The sequence below is a fragment of the Oncorhynchus mykiss genome, chromosome 9, assembly GCF_013265735.2.
Source record: "Oncorhynchus mykiss isolate Arlee chromosome 9, USDA_OmykA_1.1, whole genome shotgun sequence".
Lineage (NCBI taxonomy): Eukaryota > Metazoa > Chordata > Actinopteri > Salmoniformes > Salmonidae > Oncorhynchus > Oncorhynchus mykiss.
Window position 1 is genome coordinate 73,790,242 of NC_048573.1, and position 17,500 is coordinate 73,807,741.

The window sequence follows — 17,500 nt, forward strand, 5'->3', positions numbered from 1 at the left end:
GTGGTTAGAGCGTAGGGGCGGCAGGTAGCCTAGTGGTTAGAGTGTAGGGGCGGCAGGTAGCCTAGTGGTTAGAGCCAGGTAGCCTAGTGGTTAGATGAGGCAGGTAACCTAGTGGTTAGAGCCAGGTAGCCTAGTGGTTAGAGCGTTGGACTAGTAACTGAATGGTTGCAAGATCGAATCCCCCGAGCTGACAAGGTCTGTTGTTCTTCCCCCTGAACAAGCCACTGTTCCCCGGTAGGCTGTCATTGAAAATAAGAATTTGTTCTTAAGTGACTTGCCTAAAGGTAAAAATAAATACAGCGAGGATGAGACAGGAAGGCTGAGGCAGCTGATAACACACCACGAACAGAGACTGAGGGAGGGTCCCAAATGGCACCCTATTCCCTTTATAGTGCACTACCTTTGACCAGGGCTGGCACCCTATTCGCTATATAGTGCACTACCTTTGACCAGGGAATATAGGGTACCATTTGGAACACATAGGGGTAGGGATAAGCTCAGAATGCTCTCTGTAGATAACGTAGCTGCCGTTTGTGGTTAGCAGTAAAATATATATATAGAAGTGACACCTACTGTACAGCACAGCCAATTCAAGACAATCCTCTGTCCCGCTCTCTCTCTCATGTCACTCTCCTTAGGAGACTGAGACATGCACGCAGGCAATAGAGGCTGCTTGAGGTGTCTGCTCTTTCTTTAAACTGACATGCTCTTTCTTTAAACTGCCCATGCTTTTGAAAGAGTCCTGCAGACCAGCGTAGAGCATTCCCTACCCAGCAAACCATAATTGGTAAGAGCATTCGGTTAGGTTGTGGCAAACGTTCTCGCGACACTAAAACTGTCCAGTCGTGCTGATGAGTGTAGAATGTTTGTATAAAACATTCACCTGATGTTACAAGAACGTTCCCAGAACACATTTAATCTGCTCTTTAAAAGGTTCCCAGAACACATTTAATCTGCTCTTTAAAAGGTTCCCAGAACACATTTAATCTGTTCTTTAAAAGGTTCCCAGAACACATTTAATCTGTTCTTTAAAAGGTTCCCAGAACACATTTAATCTGTTCTGTAAAAGGTTCCCAGAACACATTTAATCTGCTCTTTAAAAGGTTCCCAGAACACATTTAATCTGTTCTTTAAAAGGTTCCCAGAACACATTTAATCTGCTCTTTAAAATGTTCCCAGAACACATTTAATCTGTTCTGTAAAAGGTTCCCAGAACACATTTAATCTGTTCTGTAAAAGGTTCCCAGAACACATTTAATCTGCTCTTTAAAAGGTTCCCAGAACACATTTAATCTGTTCTGTAAAAGGTTCCCAGAACACATTTAATCTGCTCTTTAAAAGGTTCCCAGAACACATTTAATCTGTTCTTTAAAAGGTTCCCAGAACACATTTAATCTGCTCTTTAAAAGGTTCCCAGAACACATTTAAGCTGCTCTTTAAAAGGTTCCCAGAATGTTTCATTGATTGGGAAAAAAAGAGAGAGAAAAAAAGACGGAAGACAATTTGGATTTCCTGCAGCTTTGTGCGGTAGCTTTGTGCGATAGCTTTGTGCGATAGCTATGTGCGATAGCTATGTGCGATAGCTTTGTGCGGTAGCTTTGTGCGGTAGCTTTGTGCGATAGCTTTGTGCGGTAGCTTTGTGCGATAGCTTTGTGCGGTAGCTATGTGCGATAGCTATGTGCGATAGCTTTGTGCGATAGCTATGTGAGGTAGCTTTGTGTGATAGCTTTGTGAGGTAGCTATGTGAGGTAGTTTTGTGCGATAGCTCTGTGCTGTAGCTATGTGAGGTAGCTTTGTGAGGTAGCTTTGTGCGATAGCTATGTGAGCGAGGGGTTAAGGAGAGAGAAGAGAGGGGTGAGGAGGGGGCGAGGGTTTAAGGAGAGGGGTGAGGAGGGGGCGAGGGGTTAAGGAGAGAGAGGAGAAGGGTGAGGAGGGGGCGAGGGGGTGAGGAGGGGGCAAGGGGTTAAGGAGAGGGGTGAGGAGGGGGCGAGGGGTTAAGGAGAGAGAGGAGAGGGGTGAGGAGGGGGCGAGGGGTTAAGGAGAGAGAGGAGAGGAGGGGGCAAGGGGTTAAGGAGAGAGAGGAGAGGGGTAAGGAGGGGGCGAGGGGTTAAAGAGAGAGAGGAGAGGGGGCGAGGGGTTAAGGAGAGAGAGGAGAGGGGTGAGGTGGGGGCGAGGGGTTAAGGAGAGGGGTGAGGAGGGGGCGAGGGGTTAAGGAGAGAGAGGAGAGGGGTGAGGTGGGGGCGAGGGGTTAGGAGAGAGAGGAGAGGGTGAGGTGGGGGCAAGGGGTTAAGGGGAGGGGTGAGGAGGGGGCGAGGGGTTAAGGAGAGAGGAGAGGGGTGAGGAGGGGGCGAGGGGTTAAGGAGAGAGAGGAGAGGGGTGACACACAGGGACACATGTGACCCCAGGAGGGGACAGAGAGCTGAGGGGTGAGAAGGGGTGAGACACAGGGACACATGGTGACCCCAGGGGGGGACAGAGAGTTGAGGGGTGAGACACAGGGACACATGGTGACCCCAGGAGGGGACAGAGAGCTGAGGGGTGAGAAGGACTGATGAGGGGGAGGGGAGAGGACGACGGCCTAGCTTGCAGGTCCGTGACTCAAGGAACGTGGGAATGGGTGACACACAGCTGGACTCCAGGATAGATGACAGGACAAAACAGTGTCTGGGTGCATTCATGACTCAGTCACAGGATGCAATGCATTATGGATGTTCATATTTAGTATTGTTCTGCAATCTACACTACCAGGTACCAGGATGCAATGCATTATGGGATGTTCATATTTAGTATTGTTCTGCAATCTACACTACCAGGTACCAGGATACAATGCATTATGGATGTTCATATTTAGTATTGTTCTGCAATCTACACTACCAGGTACCACGATGCAATGCATTATGGGATGTTCATATTTAGCATCGTTTTGCAGTTTCCACCATCAGCAACCAGTAGCATTGTGTGAATGAAACAGAAATGCTCAGTGCCTCATAAAATAGTGGGATCATGTGACTGAACAGCGGCGTTTGTGCTATTTAATGGTGTGAGGAATCAGCACAGTACAGAACGAGACACACTGCCTCAGCGTAGTGTGAAGAGAATACGCTGTACTGTACCTGATGTGAAAGCTCTCTCCATAGGGTAACACTGAGAAGGCTGCACACAGAGAACGCTTGGCACAGATCAACACGATCCTGGAGAGACAAGAACAACAGTAACAAAACGTTAGGGAAGGTGGGAGAGAGAGATGTACAGTGCCTTGCGAAAGTATTCGGCCCCCTTGAACTTTGCGACCTTTTGCCACATTTCAGGCTTCAAACATAAAGATATAAAACTGTATTTTTTGTGAAGAATCAACAACAAGTGGGACACAATCATGAAGTGGAACGACATTTATTGGATATTTCAAACTTTTTTAACAAATCAAAAACTGAAAAATTGGACGTGCAAAATTATTCAGCCCCCTTAAGTTAATACTTTGTAGCGCCACCTTTTGCTGCGATTACAGCTGTAAGTCGCTTGGGGTATGTCTCTATCAGTTTTGCACATCGAGAGACTGAATTTTTTTCCCATTCCTCCTTGCAAAACAGCTCGAGCTCAGTGAGGTTGGATGGAGAGCATTTGTGAACAGCAGTTTTCAGTTCTTTCCACAGATTCTCGATTGGATTCAGGTCTGGACTTTGACTTGGCCATTCTAACACCTGGATATGTTTATTTTTTAACCATTCCATTGTAGATTTTGCTTTATGTTTTGGATCATTGTCTTGTTGGAAGACAAATCTCCGTCCCAGTCTCAGGTCTTTTGCAGACTCCATCAGGTTTTCTTCCAGAATGGTCCTGTATTTGGCTCCATCCATCTTCCCATCAATTTTAACCATCTTCCCTGTCCCTGCTGAAGAAAAGCAGGCCCAAACCATGATGCTGCCACCACCATGTTTGACAGTGGGGATGGTGTGTTCAGCTGTGTTGCTTTTACTCCAAACATCTTGGCCATGTTCTGTTATAATCTCCACCCGGCACAGCCAGAAGAGGACTGGCCATCCCACATATGCTCTCTCTAATTCTCTCTTTCTTTCTCTCTCTCGGAGGACCTGAGCCCTAGGACCATGCCCCAGGAATACCTGACATGATGACTCCTTGCTGTCCCCAGTCCACCTGACTGTGCTGCTGCTCCAGTTTCAACTGTTCTGCCTTATTATTATTCGACCATGCTGGTCATTTATGAACATTTGAACATCTTGACCATGTTTTGTTATAATCTCCACCCAGCACAGCCAGAAGAGGACTGGCCACCCCACATAGCCTGGTTCCTCTCTAGGTTTCTTCCTAGGTTTTGGCCTTTCTAGGGAGTTTTTCCTAGCCACCGTGCTTCTACACCTGCATTGCTTGCTGTTTGGGGTTTTAGGCTGGGTTTCTGTACAGCACTTTGAGATATCAGCTGATGTACGAAGGGCTATATAAATAAATTTGATTTGATTTGCATTGTTGCCAAAAAGTTCAATGTTGGTTTCATCTGACCAGAGCACCTTCTTCCACATGTTTGGTGTGTCTCCCAGGTGGCTTGTGGCAAACTTTAAACGACACTTTTTATGGATATCTTTAAGAAATGGCTTTCTTCTTGCCACTCTTCCATAAAGGCCAGATTTGTGCAATATACGACTGATTGTTGTCCTATGGACAGAGTCTCCCACCTCAGCTGTAGATCTCTGCAGTTCATCCAGAGTGATCATGGGCCTCTTGGCTGCATCTCTGATCAGTCTTCTCTTTGTATGAGCTGAAAGTTTAGAGGGACGGCCAGGTCTTGGTAGATTTGCAGTGGTCTGATACTCCTTCCATTTCAATATTATCGCTTGCACAGTGCTCCTTGGGATGTTTAAAGCTTGGGAAATCTTTTTGTATCCAAATCCGGCTTTAAACTTCTTCACAACAGTATCTCGGACCTGCCTGGTGTGTTCCTTGTTCTTCATGATGCTCTCTGCACATTTAACGGACCTCTGAGACTATCACAGTGCAGGTGCATTTATACGGAGACTTGATTACACACAGGTGGATTGTATTTATCATCATTAGTAATTTAGGTCAACATTGGATCATTCAGAGATCCTCACTGAACTTCTGGAGAGAGTTTGCTGCACTGAAAGTAAAGGGGCTGAATAATTTTGCACGCCCAATTTTTCAGTTTTTGATTTGTTAAAAAAGTTTGAAATATCCAATAAATGTCGTTCCACTTCATGATTGTGTCCCACTTGTTGTTGATTCTTCACAAAAAAATACAGTTTTATATCTTTATGTTTGAAGCCTGAAATGTGGCAAAAGGTAGCAAAGTTCAAGGGGGCCGAATACTTTCGCAAGGCACTGTACTTGTAGATGTACTTTTTGACTTTCATCTAAACCTCAACTTTGGCAGTATTTATACCTGTGAACTGCTTGTCAACACAGCACCACTGAAATAGTCTGGTGGGTAGAGTTCATTCTAGATGTTCCAGGCTACCACTGAACTGCATTAAAAAGGCGAACGTCCTACACCTAGGTGGAAACAAGGCCGCTGTGTGTAGTGCTGCCCTCGCATGTCTACCTGTATCAGCTGAAGGATCAGATGTGGCCAACGGCAAACGTTACCAGAGCTGCTACTTCATACCATATTCCCAGAGCCAGAGCTGCTACTTCACACCATATTCCCAGAGCTGCTACTTCATACCATATTCCCAGAGCTGCTACTTCACACCATATTCCCAGCAGTGTTACTTCACACCATATTCCCAGAGCTGCTACTTCATACCATATTCCCAGAGCTGCTACTTCACACCATATTCCCAGCAGTGTTACTTCACACCATATTCCCAGAGCTGCTACTTCATACCATATTCCCAGAGCTGCTATAGTTCTGTCCAAAAATTGTGCACTAAATCTTTTTTTTTTTTTATTGTTTAGTTTTAAGCCTTCCCCAAACCATAACCTTCATCACTCAGAATGAAGCCCTAACCTTCACCACTCAGAATGAAGCCCTAACCTTCACCACTCAGAATGAAGACCTAACCTTCACCACTCAGAATGAAGCCCTAACCTTCACCACTCAGAATGAAGCCCTAACCTTCACCACTCAGAATGAAGACCTAACCTTCACCACTCAGAATGAAGCCCTAACCTTCACCACTCAGAATGAAGACCTAACCTTCACCACTCAGAATGAAGACCTAACCTTCACCACTCAGAATGAAGACCTAACCTTCACCACTCAGAATGAAGACCTAACCTTCACCACTCAGAATGAAGACCTAACCTTCACCACTCAGAATGAAGACCTAACCTTCACCACTCAGAATGAAGTCCTAACCTTCACCACTCAGAATGAAGTCCTAACCTTCACCACTCAGAATGAAGACCTAACCTTCACCACTCAGAATGAAGACCTAACCTTCACCACTCAGAATGAAGACCTAACCTTCACCACTCAGAATGAAGACCTAACCTTCACCACTCAGAATGAAGACCTAACCTTCACCACTCAGAATGTAGACCTGACCTTCACCACTCAGAATGTAGACCTAACCTTCACCACTCAGAATGTAGACCTAACCTTCACCACTCAGAATGAAGATCTAGCCTTCACCACTCAGAATGAAGACCTAACCTTCACCACTCAGAATGAAGACCTAACCTTCACCACTCAGAATGAAGACCCTAACCTTCACCCTTTGAGTTGTTTCTTTTTTTTGAACCTTGTAAACATGCAGAATTAATCTGTCAATAATACACATTCATCTATAATATGTCGAATGTCAAAAGGAAACTAAGATCGTGTTGAAAATGTCTCTGTTTTCCCTATTTAGTACACTGCTTTTGAGCAGGACCCTTATGGCTGTGGCCTCTATCTCAGATCTCACAATCTCAAGTGGAAAACCCTCACTGCCAGGCCCAGCATGCATGGGAAAGAGTCTAGTGGAAAACCTTCACCACATGGGAAAGAGTCTAGTGGAAAACCTTCACCACATGGGAAAGAGTCGAGTGGAAAACCTTCACCACATGGGAAAGAGTCTAGTAGAAAACCTTCACCACATGGGAAAGAGTCTAGTGGAAAACCTTCACCACATGGGAAAGAGTCGAGTGGAAAACCTTCACCACATGGGAAAGAGTCGAGTGGAAAACCTTCACCACATGGGAAAGAGTCTAGTGGAAAACCTTCACCACATGGGAAAGAGTCTAGTGGAAAACCTTCACCACATGGGAAAGAGTCTAGTGGAAAACCTTCACCAAATGGGAAAGAGTCTAGTAGAAAACCTTCACCACATGGGAAAGAGTCTAGTAGAAAACCTTCACCACATGGGAAAGAGTCTAGTGGAAAACCTTCACCAAATGGGAAAGAGTCTAGTAGAAAACCTTCACCACATGGGAAAGAGTCTAGTGGAAAACCTTCACCACATGGGAAAGAGTCTAGTGGAAAACCTTCACCACATGGGAAAGAGTCTAGTGGAAAACCTTCACCACATGGGAAAGAGTCTAATAGAAAACCTTCACCACATGGGAAAGAGTCTAGTAGAAAACCTTCACCACATGGGAAAGAGTCTAGTGGAAAACCTTCACCAAATGGGAAAGAGTCTAGTGGAAAACCTTCACCACATGGGAAAGAGTCTAGTAGAAAACCTTCACCACATGGGAAAGAGTCTAGTAGAAAACCTTCACCACATGGGAAAGAGTCTAGTGGAAAACCTTCACCACATGGGAAAGAGTCTAGTGGAAAACCTTCACCACATGGGAAAGAGTCTAGTAGAAAACCTTCACCACATGGGAAAGAGTCTAGTGGAAAACCTTCACCACATGGGAAAGAGTCTAGTAGAAAAGTAAAAACAATGCCAGTGAGTCCTGGTGGGTTTATAACGGTCACAGGGTAAACATAGCTCTCTTGTTTCTCAGCTGGCTTGGAGCCAGATGACTGTGTGTGTGTGTGTGTGTGTTCGTAGAGTGCCCTGGGGACAAGGGAACAGGCAGTCTGGCAGTACAGATAGCCAGTACGTGACATAGCATAACTCAAGACCTGTGTGGGTGACGGAGTGTTCTGTTGGATGACGGAGTGTTCTGTTGGGTGACGGAGTGTTCTGTTGGGTGACGGAGTGTTCTGTTGGGTGACGGAGTGTTCTGTTGGGTGACGGAGTGTTCTGTTGGGTGACGGAGTGTTCTGTTGGGTGACGGAGTGCTCTGTTGGGTGGCGGAGTGTTCTGTTGGGTGACGGAGTGTTCTGTTGGGTGACTGAGTGTTCTGTTGGGTGACTGAGTGTTCTGTTGGGTGACTGAGTGTTCTGTTGGGTAACTGAGTGTTCTGTTGGGTAACTGAGTGTTCTGTTGGGTAACTGAGTGTTCTGTTGGGTGACGGAGTTTTCTGTTGGGTGACGGAGTGTTCTGTTGGATGAGGGAGTGTTCTGTTGGATGAGGGAGTGTTCTGTTGGGTAACTGAGTGTTCTGTTACTATTGTATTAAAGGACCAGTCTACACTCATAACAACAGCCTTGTGATGCTCTCTGACCCACTAGAATGATTTAATAATAGCCCCAGCACTAGAACAACAGAGACAGAGCAGAGCCAAGTTCCAACAGGTGTTCAGGTGATCATATAATAATATTAATAATAATAAGGGTCCTCTGAATGAGGAGTTAATCTGTGGACTGGCTTTACATTTTCCAGTTACTGGCCCACCTCTCTAACCTCTGGGCTACTTTCAGTTGGCTTGTAGCCTTGCATTAAGACCGCGGTCAGGAGTCCAGAGTTACTACATACTGTATATTCCTCATCTACAGTTCTGTTCTGCAAAGAAAATGAAGAAAGGAAGTGTTCTGGGAGAACGAGGAAGTGTTTCAGTCAGTGTTCTGAGAGGCAGGAAGTGTTTCAGTCAGTGTTCTGAGAGAACGAGGAAGTGTTTCAGTCAGTGTTCTGAGAGAACGAGGAGGTGTTTCAGTCAGTGTTCTGAGATACTGAGGAAGGGCTTCAGTCAGTATTCTGGTAGACAGGAAGTGTTTCAGTCAGTGTTATAAGACCTACCTGCTGCCTCGTGTGTCGTATTGTCTCATGTTCTTGATGAAGTGGACCTTCTTCACAGGGTGATGTCTGGGGGAGCCCAACAGGTTACGAGTCCGACTGTGCGGCAGAGAGAGAGCGAGAGAGAGGAGTCATGAAACATGGCAACACAGCAGTCAAGAGCCAAGGATCCCCCACCTCAGAGTGTAATTCACAGTTTCCAGTCTCAACAGTAATTACTCATCATAGTCCCCTCAGTTGCCATGGCAGCCGTGATAGCAAGCAGCATAGGCTGCACTCTCTCTGTAAATTTATAAATATATTCATAATTATTATAACTTTTTTGTGCGTTTTTATCCAACAATAACAATGAAACCTGTGACCACCATGTGTGTGTGTTCCCTGGGGGGGGGGGAATTCAATCTGTTAGGTGGACTTTAAAGGACTCCCTCCCTCCCTCCCATGTGTGTGTGTTCCCTGAGGGGGGGGATTCAATCTGTTAGGTGGACTTTAAAGGACTTGTGAGGTGTCCGGGATTTGAGTAGAATTCTCCCTCCCTCCCTGCCTGCCTCCCTCCCTGCCTGCCTCCCTGCGTGCCTCCCTGCCTGCCTTCCTCCCTCCCTCCCTGCCTGCCTCCCTCCCTCCCTGCCTGCCTCCCTGCCTCTCTCCTCCCTCCCTGCCTCTCTCCTCCCTCCCTGCCTCTCTCCTCCCTCCCTGCCTCCCTCCTCCCTGCCTGCCTCCCTCCCTCCCTCCTCCCTGCCTCCCTCCCTGCCTCCCTCCTCCCTCCCTGCCTCTCTCCTCCCTGCCTCCCTCCCTGCCTCTCTCCTCCCTCCCTGCCTCCCTCCTCCCTGCCTCCCTCCCTCCTCCCTGCCTCCCTCCCTGCCTGCCTGCCTCCCTCCCTGCCTCCCTGCCTCTCTCCTCCCTCCCTGCCTCTCTCCTCCCTCCCTGCCTCTCTCCTCCCTCCCTGCCTCCCTCCCTCCTCCCTGCCTGCCTCCCTCCCTGCCTGCCTGCCTCCCTCCCTCTCTCCTCCCTCCCTGCCTCCCTCCATGGGAAACATATGTTTATGTTGTCAAAGCAAGTGAAATAGATAAAAGTGAAATAGACAATACAAATTAACAGTAAACATTACACTCACAAAAGAATAAAGACATTTCAAATGCCATATGATGTGCAAATAGTTCAAGTCCAAAAGGGAAATTAAATAAACCTAAATAAGGGTTGTGTTTACAATGGTGTTTGTTCTTCGCCTGGTTGATCTTTTCTTGTGTCCGCTTTAATCCAACTCCACTACCTCACTTTTAAAACCCACTATTCTATCGGGCTGTTTTTCACAGTGTATTCCTTTTCAGCAGACAATTCATAGGATGAAAAAAAAAAATCACACATGAAAACGGTAACCCAAAAAAAGGTCAGTTCAGTTGGGTTGAGGCGAGTTGTCAGCTCAGCTGATTGGGTGGTAGATAGTCGAATTCTATCACCTTACCGCGCACGCACGCACGCACGCAAACACACTAGTCAGCAAAAGAACAAGTATTTTCCACAGACAGACAGAAATGGAACATTCCAGCACATTCCGCAGGCGTTCTCAGAGGATCTCTCCCAACTTCAAAACAGACACGTGATCTCCCGGGAACCCTATGTTGTGTGGTATGTCTGTTATACATGCATCTCTGCAGACAGTGCCCAATGTGTTGTGTGGTATGTCTGTTATACATGCATCTATGCAGACAGTGCCCAATGTGTTGTGTGGTATGTCTGTTATACATGCAGCTATGCAGACAGTGCCCAATGTGTTGTGTGTTATTTTGCAGACACAGGGTTTGGGTTGACATGAGATGTGTGTTATTTTTCAGACACAGGGTTTGGGTTGACATGAGATGTGTGTTATTTTGCAGACACAAGGTTTGGGTTGACATGAGATGTGTGTTATTTTGCAGATGGGCATTTATGTAGAAAAAGTCCCATGAGCACCAGCATGTGAAGTTCATAACAGCACATCAAAATTGGCTGTCAAATGAAAGTTAAGAGTCTATATATATATATATATATTTTTTTTTTAAATTAAGGCATAGATAAATGTTTCATTCATTTTCCATCTTAAAAATTAGGCAGTCAGTACCTTCAGAAAGTATTCACACCCCTTGACATTTTCCACATTTAGTTGTGTTACAGTCTGAATTTACACACAATACTCACAATACCCCATAACGTCAAAGTTATTTATAACCACTGAGATATACTGCAGGTCGCAGAGTAAACAGGAGCTGCCTCCACTATTCCAGCACCATTTCAACAACAGGAGCTGCCTCCACTATTCCAGCACCATTTCAACAACAGGAGCTGCCTCCACTATTCCAGCACCATTTCAACAACAGGAGCTGCCTCCACTATTCCAGCACCATTTCAACAACAGGAGCTGCCTCCACTATTCCAGCACCATTTCTACAACAGGAGCTGCCTCCACTATTCCAGCACCATTTCAACAACAGGAGCTGCCTCCACTATTCCAGCACCATTTCAACAACAGGAGCTGCCTCCACTATTCCAGCACCATTTCAACAACAGGAGCTGCCTCCACTATTCCAGCACCATTTCAACAACAGGAGCTGCCTCCACTATTCCAGCACCATTTCAACAACAGGAGCTGCCTCCACTATTCCAGCACCATTTCTACAACAGGAGCTGCCTCCACTATTCCAGCACCATTTCAACAACAGGAGCTGCCTCCACTATTCCAGCACCATTTCAACAACAGGAGCTGCCTCCACTATTCCAGCACCATTTCAACAACAGGAGCTGCCTCCACTATTCCAGCACCATTTCAACAACAGGAGCTGCCTCCACTATTCCAGCACCATTTCAACAACAGGAGCTGCCTCCACTATTCCAGCACCATTTCTACAACAGGAGCTGCCTCCACTATTCCAGCACCATTTCAACAACAGGAGCTGCCTCCACTATTCCAGCACCATTTCTACAACAGGAGCTGCCTCCACTATTCCAGCACCATTTCAACAACAGGAGCTGCCTCCACTATTCCAGCACCATTTCAACAACAGGAGCTGCCTCCACTATTCCAGCACCATTTCAACAACAGGAGCTGCCTCCACTATTCCAGCACCATTTCAACAACAGGAGCTGCCTCCACTATTCCAGCGCCATTTCAACAACAGGAGCTGCCTCCACTATTCCAGCACCATTTCAACATCATCACATCTGCTTTGTTTAATACAGTGACAACTAAAAGATACCAACAACTATTTAGTCCAATCAACAATAAACCAAATAGGATGTGGCTGTCCATGATACTGATTTCTGTGCGCAAGTAGAAAACAACATGTTGACTCATCCTACTGGTTGAGAAACGCCAATGCCATCTTCCTCTTTCATGTGGCCTAAATGGTCTATGACTCTGTCATACAGTACACGCTTAGTTTTTGCTGTGCTAGGCTACCTGGCTAAAATGCTTGCTCGCTAGCGTAACTTCCTTTCATGTGGCCTAAACGGTCTATGACTCTGTCATACAGTACACGCTTAGTTTTTGCTGTGCTAGGCTACCTGGCTAAAATGCTTGCTCGCTAGCGTAACTTCCTTTCATGTGGCCTAAATGGTCTATGACTCTGTCATACAGTACACGCTTAGTTTTTGCTGTGCTAGGCTACCTGGCTAAAATGATTGCTCGCTAGCGTAACTTCCTTTCATGTGGCCTAAACGGTCTATGATGCTGTCATACAGTACACGCGTAGTTTATTCTGTGCTAGGCTACCTGGCTAAAATGCTTGCTCGCTAGCGTAACTTCCTTTCATGTGGCCTAAACGGTCTATGATGCTGTCATACAGTACACGCATAGTTTATTCTGTGCTAGGCTACCTGGCTAAAATGCTTGCTCGCTAGCGTAACTTCCTTTCATGTGCAATGACGCGCCAGGCCGGCTGGATAACATTATCCTAACGTTTCTACATCTAGCTACATATTAAACTCATATCCTCTCAGGCCAGGCGCACAACAATGTGTGACTTAATAGTTGGATCAGAATCACTGTTATAATCATTGGCCAGTACGGAGTAAAACCACATCTCCTCTGTCTTCATCCATGGCTAATTGAGGAAAGGGACAATTTTAGCTAGATAGCTACCAGAGAAAAACATCACAATGAGATGCAACAATTCAAGTTGTTTTCTGTCAATGATGTTTGGTGTCTGATGTGATGGTTTCTGATGTTTTTAGTACGCCAGGACCGTTCACAGCTGAGCTCACTCAGTTTAGCTCAACGCTAATTGGCTATTATTTTATAAAAAACATTTTATCAAGGTTTTTTTTACCAAATACTTGCTGGCTTCCCTTGCATTCAGTAGAACGGACGACAACAATGTCATACTCTTTTTGACCAGACAACATCGGATAGATGGACTACACCTACTGAGAAAGAGCGGGAGTTGTTTCGTTCGCTCTGATGCTTTCTCCGGTAAGATACATTCAGCCTCTTGTTAATTAAAAAAATGACATTTCTGAAACACACGGAGATGAAAGATAGATGTGTTGTTTTTGTATAATATACACTACCGTTCAAAAGTTTGGGGTCACTTAGAAATGTCCTTGTTTTTGAAAGAAAATTGCTTTTTTTTTGTCCATTAAGATAACATCAAATTAATCAGAAATACAGTGTCGACATTGTTAATGTGGTAAATGACAATTGTAGCTGGAAACGGCAGATTTTTTAATGGAATATCTACATAGGTGCACAGAGGCCCATTATCAGTAACCATCACTCCTGTGTTCCAATGGCACGTTCTGAGACATGAAGGCTATTCAATGCGATAAATTGCCAATAAACTGAAGATCTCGTACAACACTGTGTACTACTCCCTTCACAGAACAGAACAAACTGGCCCTAACCAGAATAGAAAGAGGAGTGGGAGGCCCCGGTGCACAACTGAGCAAGAGGACAAGTACATTAGAGTGTCTAGTTTGAGAAACGGACACCTCACAAGTCCTCAACTGGCAGAATTCATTAAATAGTACCCTTCAAAACACCAGTCTCAACGTCAACAGTGAAGAGGCGACTCCGGGATGCTGGCCTTCTAGGCAGAGTTCCTCTGTCCAGTCTCAACTTCAACAGTGAAGAGGCGACTCCGGGATGCTGACCTTCTAGGCAGTTCCTCTGTCCAGTCTCAACTTCAACAGTGAAGAGGCGACTCCGGGATGCTGACCTTCTAGGCAGAGTTCCTCTGTCCAGTCTCAACGTCAACAGTGAAGAGGCGACTCCGGGATGCTGGCCTTCTAGGCAGAGTTCCTCTGTCCAGTCTCAACGTCAACAGTGAAGAGGCGACTCCGGGATGCTGGCCTTCTAGGCAGAGTTCCTCTGTCCAGTCTCAACGTCAACAGTGAAGAGGCGACTCCGGGATGCTGGACTTCTGAATTCTTTTGCCCATCTTAATCTTCTCTTTTTATTGGCCAGTCTAAGACATGGCTTTTTCTTTGCAGCTATGCCAGCATCCCGGAGTTGGATAGCATCCCGGAGTCACCACTTCACTGTTGACGTTGAGACTGGTGTTCAATCTACACACAATACCCCATAATGACAAAAACAGTTTTTTAGATTTTTTTGCAAATTCATTAAAACATTTGTTTAAATGAAATATCACATTTACTCAGTACTTTGTTGAAGCACCTTTGACAGTGATTACAGCCTCAAGTCTTCCTGGGTATGACGCTACAAGCTTGATACACCTGTATTTGGGGAGTTGGGACATTTGGAGCCTTGTCCTGAAGCGACTCCTGCGTTGTCTTGACTGTGTGCTTAGGGTCGTTGTCCTGTTGGAAGGTAACCTTTGCCCCAGTCTGAGGTCCTGAGCGCTCTGAAGCAGGTTTTCATCAAGGATCTCTGTACTTTGCTCCATTCATCTTTCCATAGATCCCGACAAGCCCTGCCACTGAAAAACGTCCCCACAGCATGATGCTGCCACCACCATGCTTCACAGTAGGGATGGTGCCATGTTTCCTCCAGACATGATGCTTGGCATTCAGACTAAAGAGTTCAATATTGGTTTCTCATAGTCTGAGTGGCTTCAGTCTGGCCACTCTACCATAAAGGCCTGATTGGTGGAGTGCTGCAGAGATGGTTGTCCTTCTGGAAGGTTATTCCATCTCCACAGAGAAACTTTGGAGCTTGGTCACCTCCCTGAGCAAGGCCCTTCTCCCCCTTCTCCCATTTAACAATTATGGAGGCAACTGTGTTCTTGGGAACGTTCAATGCTGCAGAAATGTTTTGGTATCCTTCCCCAGATCTGTACCTTGACACAATCCTGTCTTAGAGTTCTAAGGACAATTCCTTCAACCTCATGGCTTGGTTTTTGCTCTGACATGAACTGTCAACTGTGGGACCTTATATAGACAGGTGTGTACCTTATCCAAATGATGTTCAATCAATTGAATTTACCACAGGTGGACGCCAATCAAGTTCAAGAAACATTTGAAGGATGATCAATGGAAACAGGATGCACCGGAGTTCACTTTCGAGTCTCATAGCAAAGGATCTAAATACAGTCGTGGCCAAAAGTTGAGAATGACACAAATATTAATTTTCATGTCTGCTGCCTCAGTTTGTATGATGGCAATTTTCATATACTCCAGAATGTTATGAAGAGTGATCAGATGAATTGGAAAGTCCCTCTTTGCCATGCAAATGAACTGAATCACCAAATAACATTTCCACTGCATTTCAGCCCTGCCACAAAAGGACCAGCTGTCATCATGTCAGTGATTCTCTTGTTAACACAGGTGTGAGTGTTGACGAGGACAAGGCTAGAGATCACTCTGTCATGCTGATTGAGTTCGAATAACAGACTGGAAGCTTCACGAGGAGGGTGGTGTTTGGAATCATTGTTCTTCCTCTGACAACCATGGTTACATGCAAGGACACATGTGCCGTCAACATTTCTTTGCACAAAAAGAGCTTCACAGGCAAGGATATTCTGCCAGTAAGATTGCACCTAAATCAACCATTTATCGGATCATCAAGAACTTCAAGGAGAGCGGTTCAATTGTTGTGAAGAAGGCTTCAGGGCGCCCAAGAAAGTCCAGCATGCGCCAGGACAGTCTCCTAAAGTTGATTCAGCTGCGGGATCGGGGCACCACCAGTACAGAGCTTGCTCAGGAATGGTAGCAGGCAGGTGTGAGTGCATCTGCATGCACAGTGAGGTGAAGACTTTTGGAGGATGGCCTGGTGTCAAGAAGGGCAGCAAAGAAGCCACTTCTCTCCAGGAAAAGCATCAGGGACAGACTGATATTCTGCAAAAGCTACAGGGATTGGACTGCTGAGGACTGGGGTAAAGTCATTTTCACTGATGAATCCACTTTTCCGATTGTTTGGGGCATCAGAAAAAAAAGCTTGTCCGGAGAAGACAAGGTGAGCACTACCATCAGTCCTGTGTCATGCCAACAGTAAAGCATCCTGAGACCATTCATGGGGCGCACTCACAATTTTGCCTAAGAACACAGCCATGAATAAAGAATGGTACCAACACATCCTCTGAGAGCAACTTCTCCCAACCATCCAGGAACAGTTTGGTGACGAACAAGGCCTTTTCCAGCATGGTGGAGCACCTTGCCATAAGTGGCTGGGGGAACAAAAATCTATATTTTGGGTCCATGGCCAGGAAACTCCCCAGACCTTAATCCCATTGAGAACTTGTGGTCAATCCTCAAGAGGCGGGTGGACAAACAAAAAACACACACATTCTGACAAACTCCAAGCATTGATTTTGCAGGAATGGGCTGCCATCAGTCAGGATGTGGCCCAGAAGTTAATTGACAGCATGCCAGGGCAGTTTGCAGAGGTCTTGAAAAAGAAGGGTCAACACTGCAAATATTGACTCTTTGCATCAACTTCATGTAATTGTCAATAAAAGCCTTTGGTACTTATGAAATACTTGTAATTATACTTCAGTATTCCATAGTAAAATCTGAAAAAAATGTCTAACAACACTGAGGCAGCAGACTTTGTGAAAATTAATATTTGTGTCATTCTCAAAACTTTTGGCCACGACTGTATTTATGTGAATAAGGTATTATTTTTTTAATGCATTTGCAAACATTTCTAAAAAACGTTTTGCTTTGTTATTATGTGATATTGTGTGTAGATTGATAAGAAAAAAAATTCTATGGATTTTAGAATAAGGCGATAATGTAACAAAATGTTGAAAAAGTCAAGAGGTATGAATACTTTTTGAATGCACTGTAGGTATAACCTTGAGGACTGGATATTCTTCCTCTGCTGTGTTCTATCCCCTCCCCCTCTATCTATCCCCTCCCCCCCTCTCTATCTATTCAATTCAATTCAAGGGGCTTTATTGGCATGGGAAACATATGTTAACATTGCCAAAGCAAGTGAGGTAGATAATATACAGAAGTTTGAAAACAATAAAGACATTACAAATGTCATATTATATATATATATATATATATATATATATATATATATATATATATATAGTGTT

General features: G+C 45.3%; 1 protein-coding gene across 1 annotated transcript in view; it reads right to left on the reverse strand.

The window, feature by feature from the left end:
• Positions 1 to 17,500, reverse strand: part of LOC110531283 (CDK5 and ABL1 enzyme substrate 2) — a 64,714-nt gene that overhangs the window by 20,944 nt on the left and 26,270 nt on the right. Inside the window, exons 2-3 of the mRNA XM_036989000.1 lie at positions 9,027 to 9,122; positions 3,114 to 3,191 (exon numbers count right to left, since the gene is read on the reverse strand). Of these exons, the coding sequence (XP_036844895.1) occupies positions 3,114 to 3,191; positions 9,027 to 9,122 (174 nt within the window). The remainder of the gene's footprint in view (positions 1 to 3,113; positions 3,192 to 9,026; positions 9,123 to 17,500) is intronic.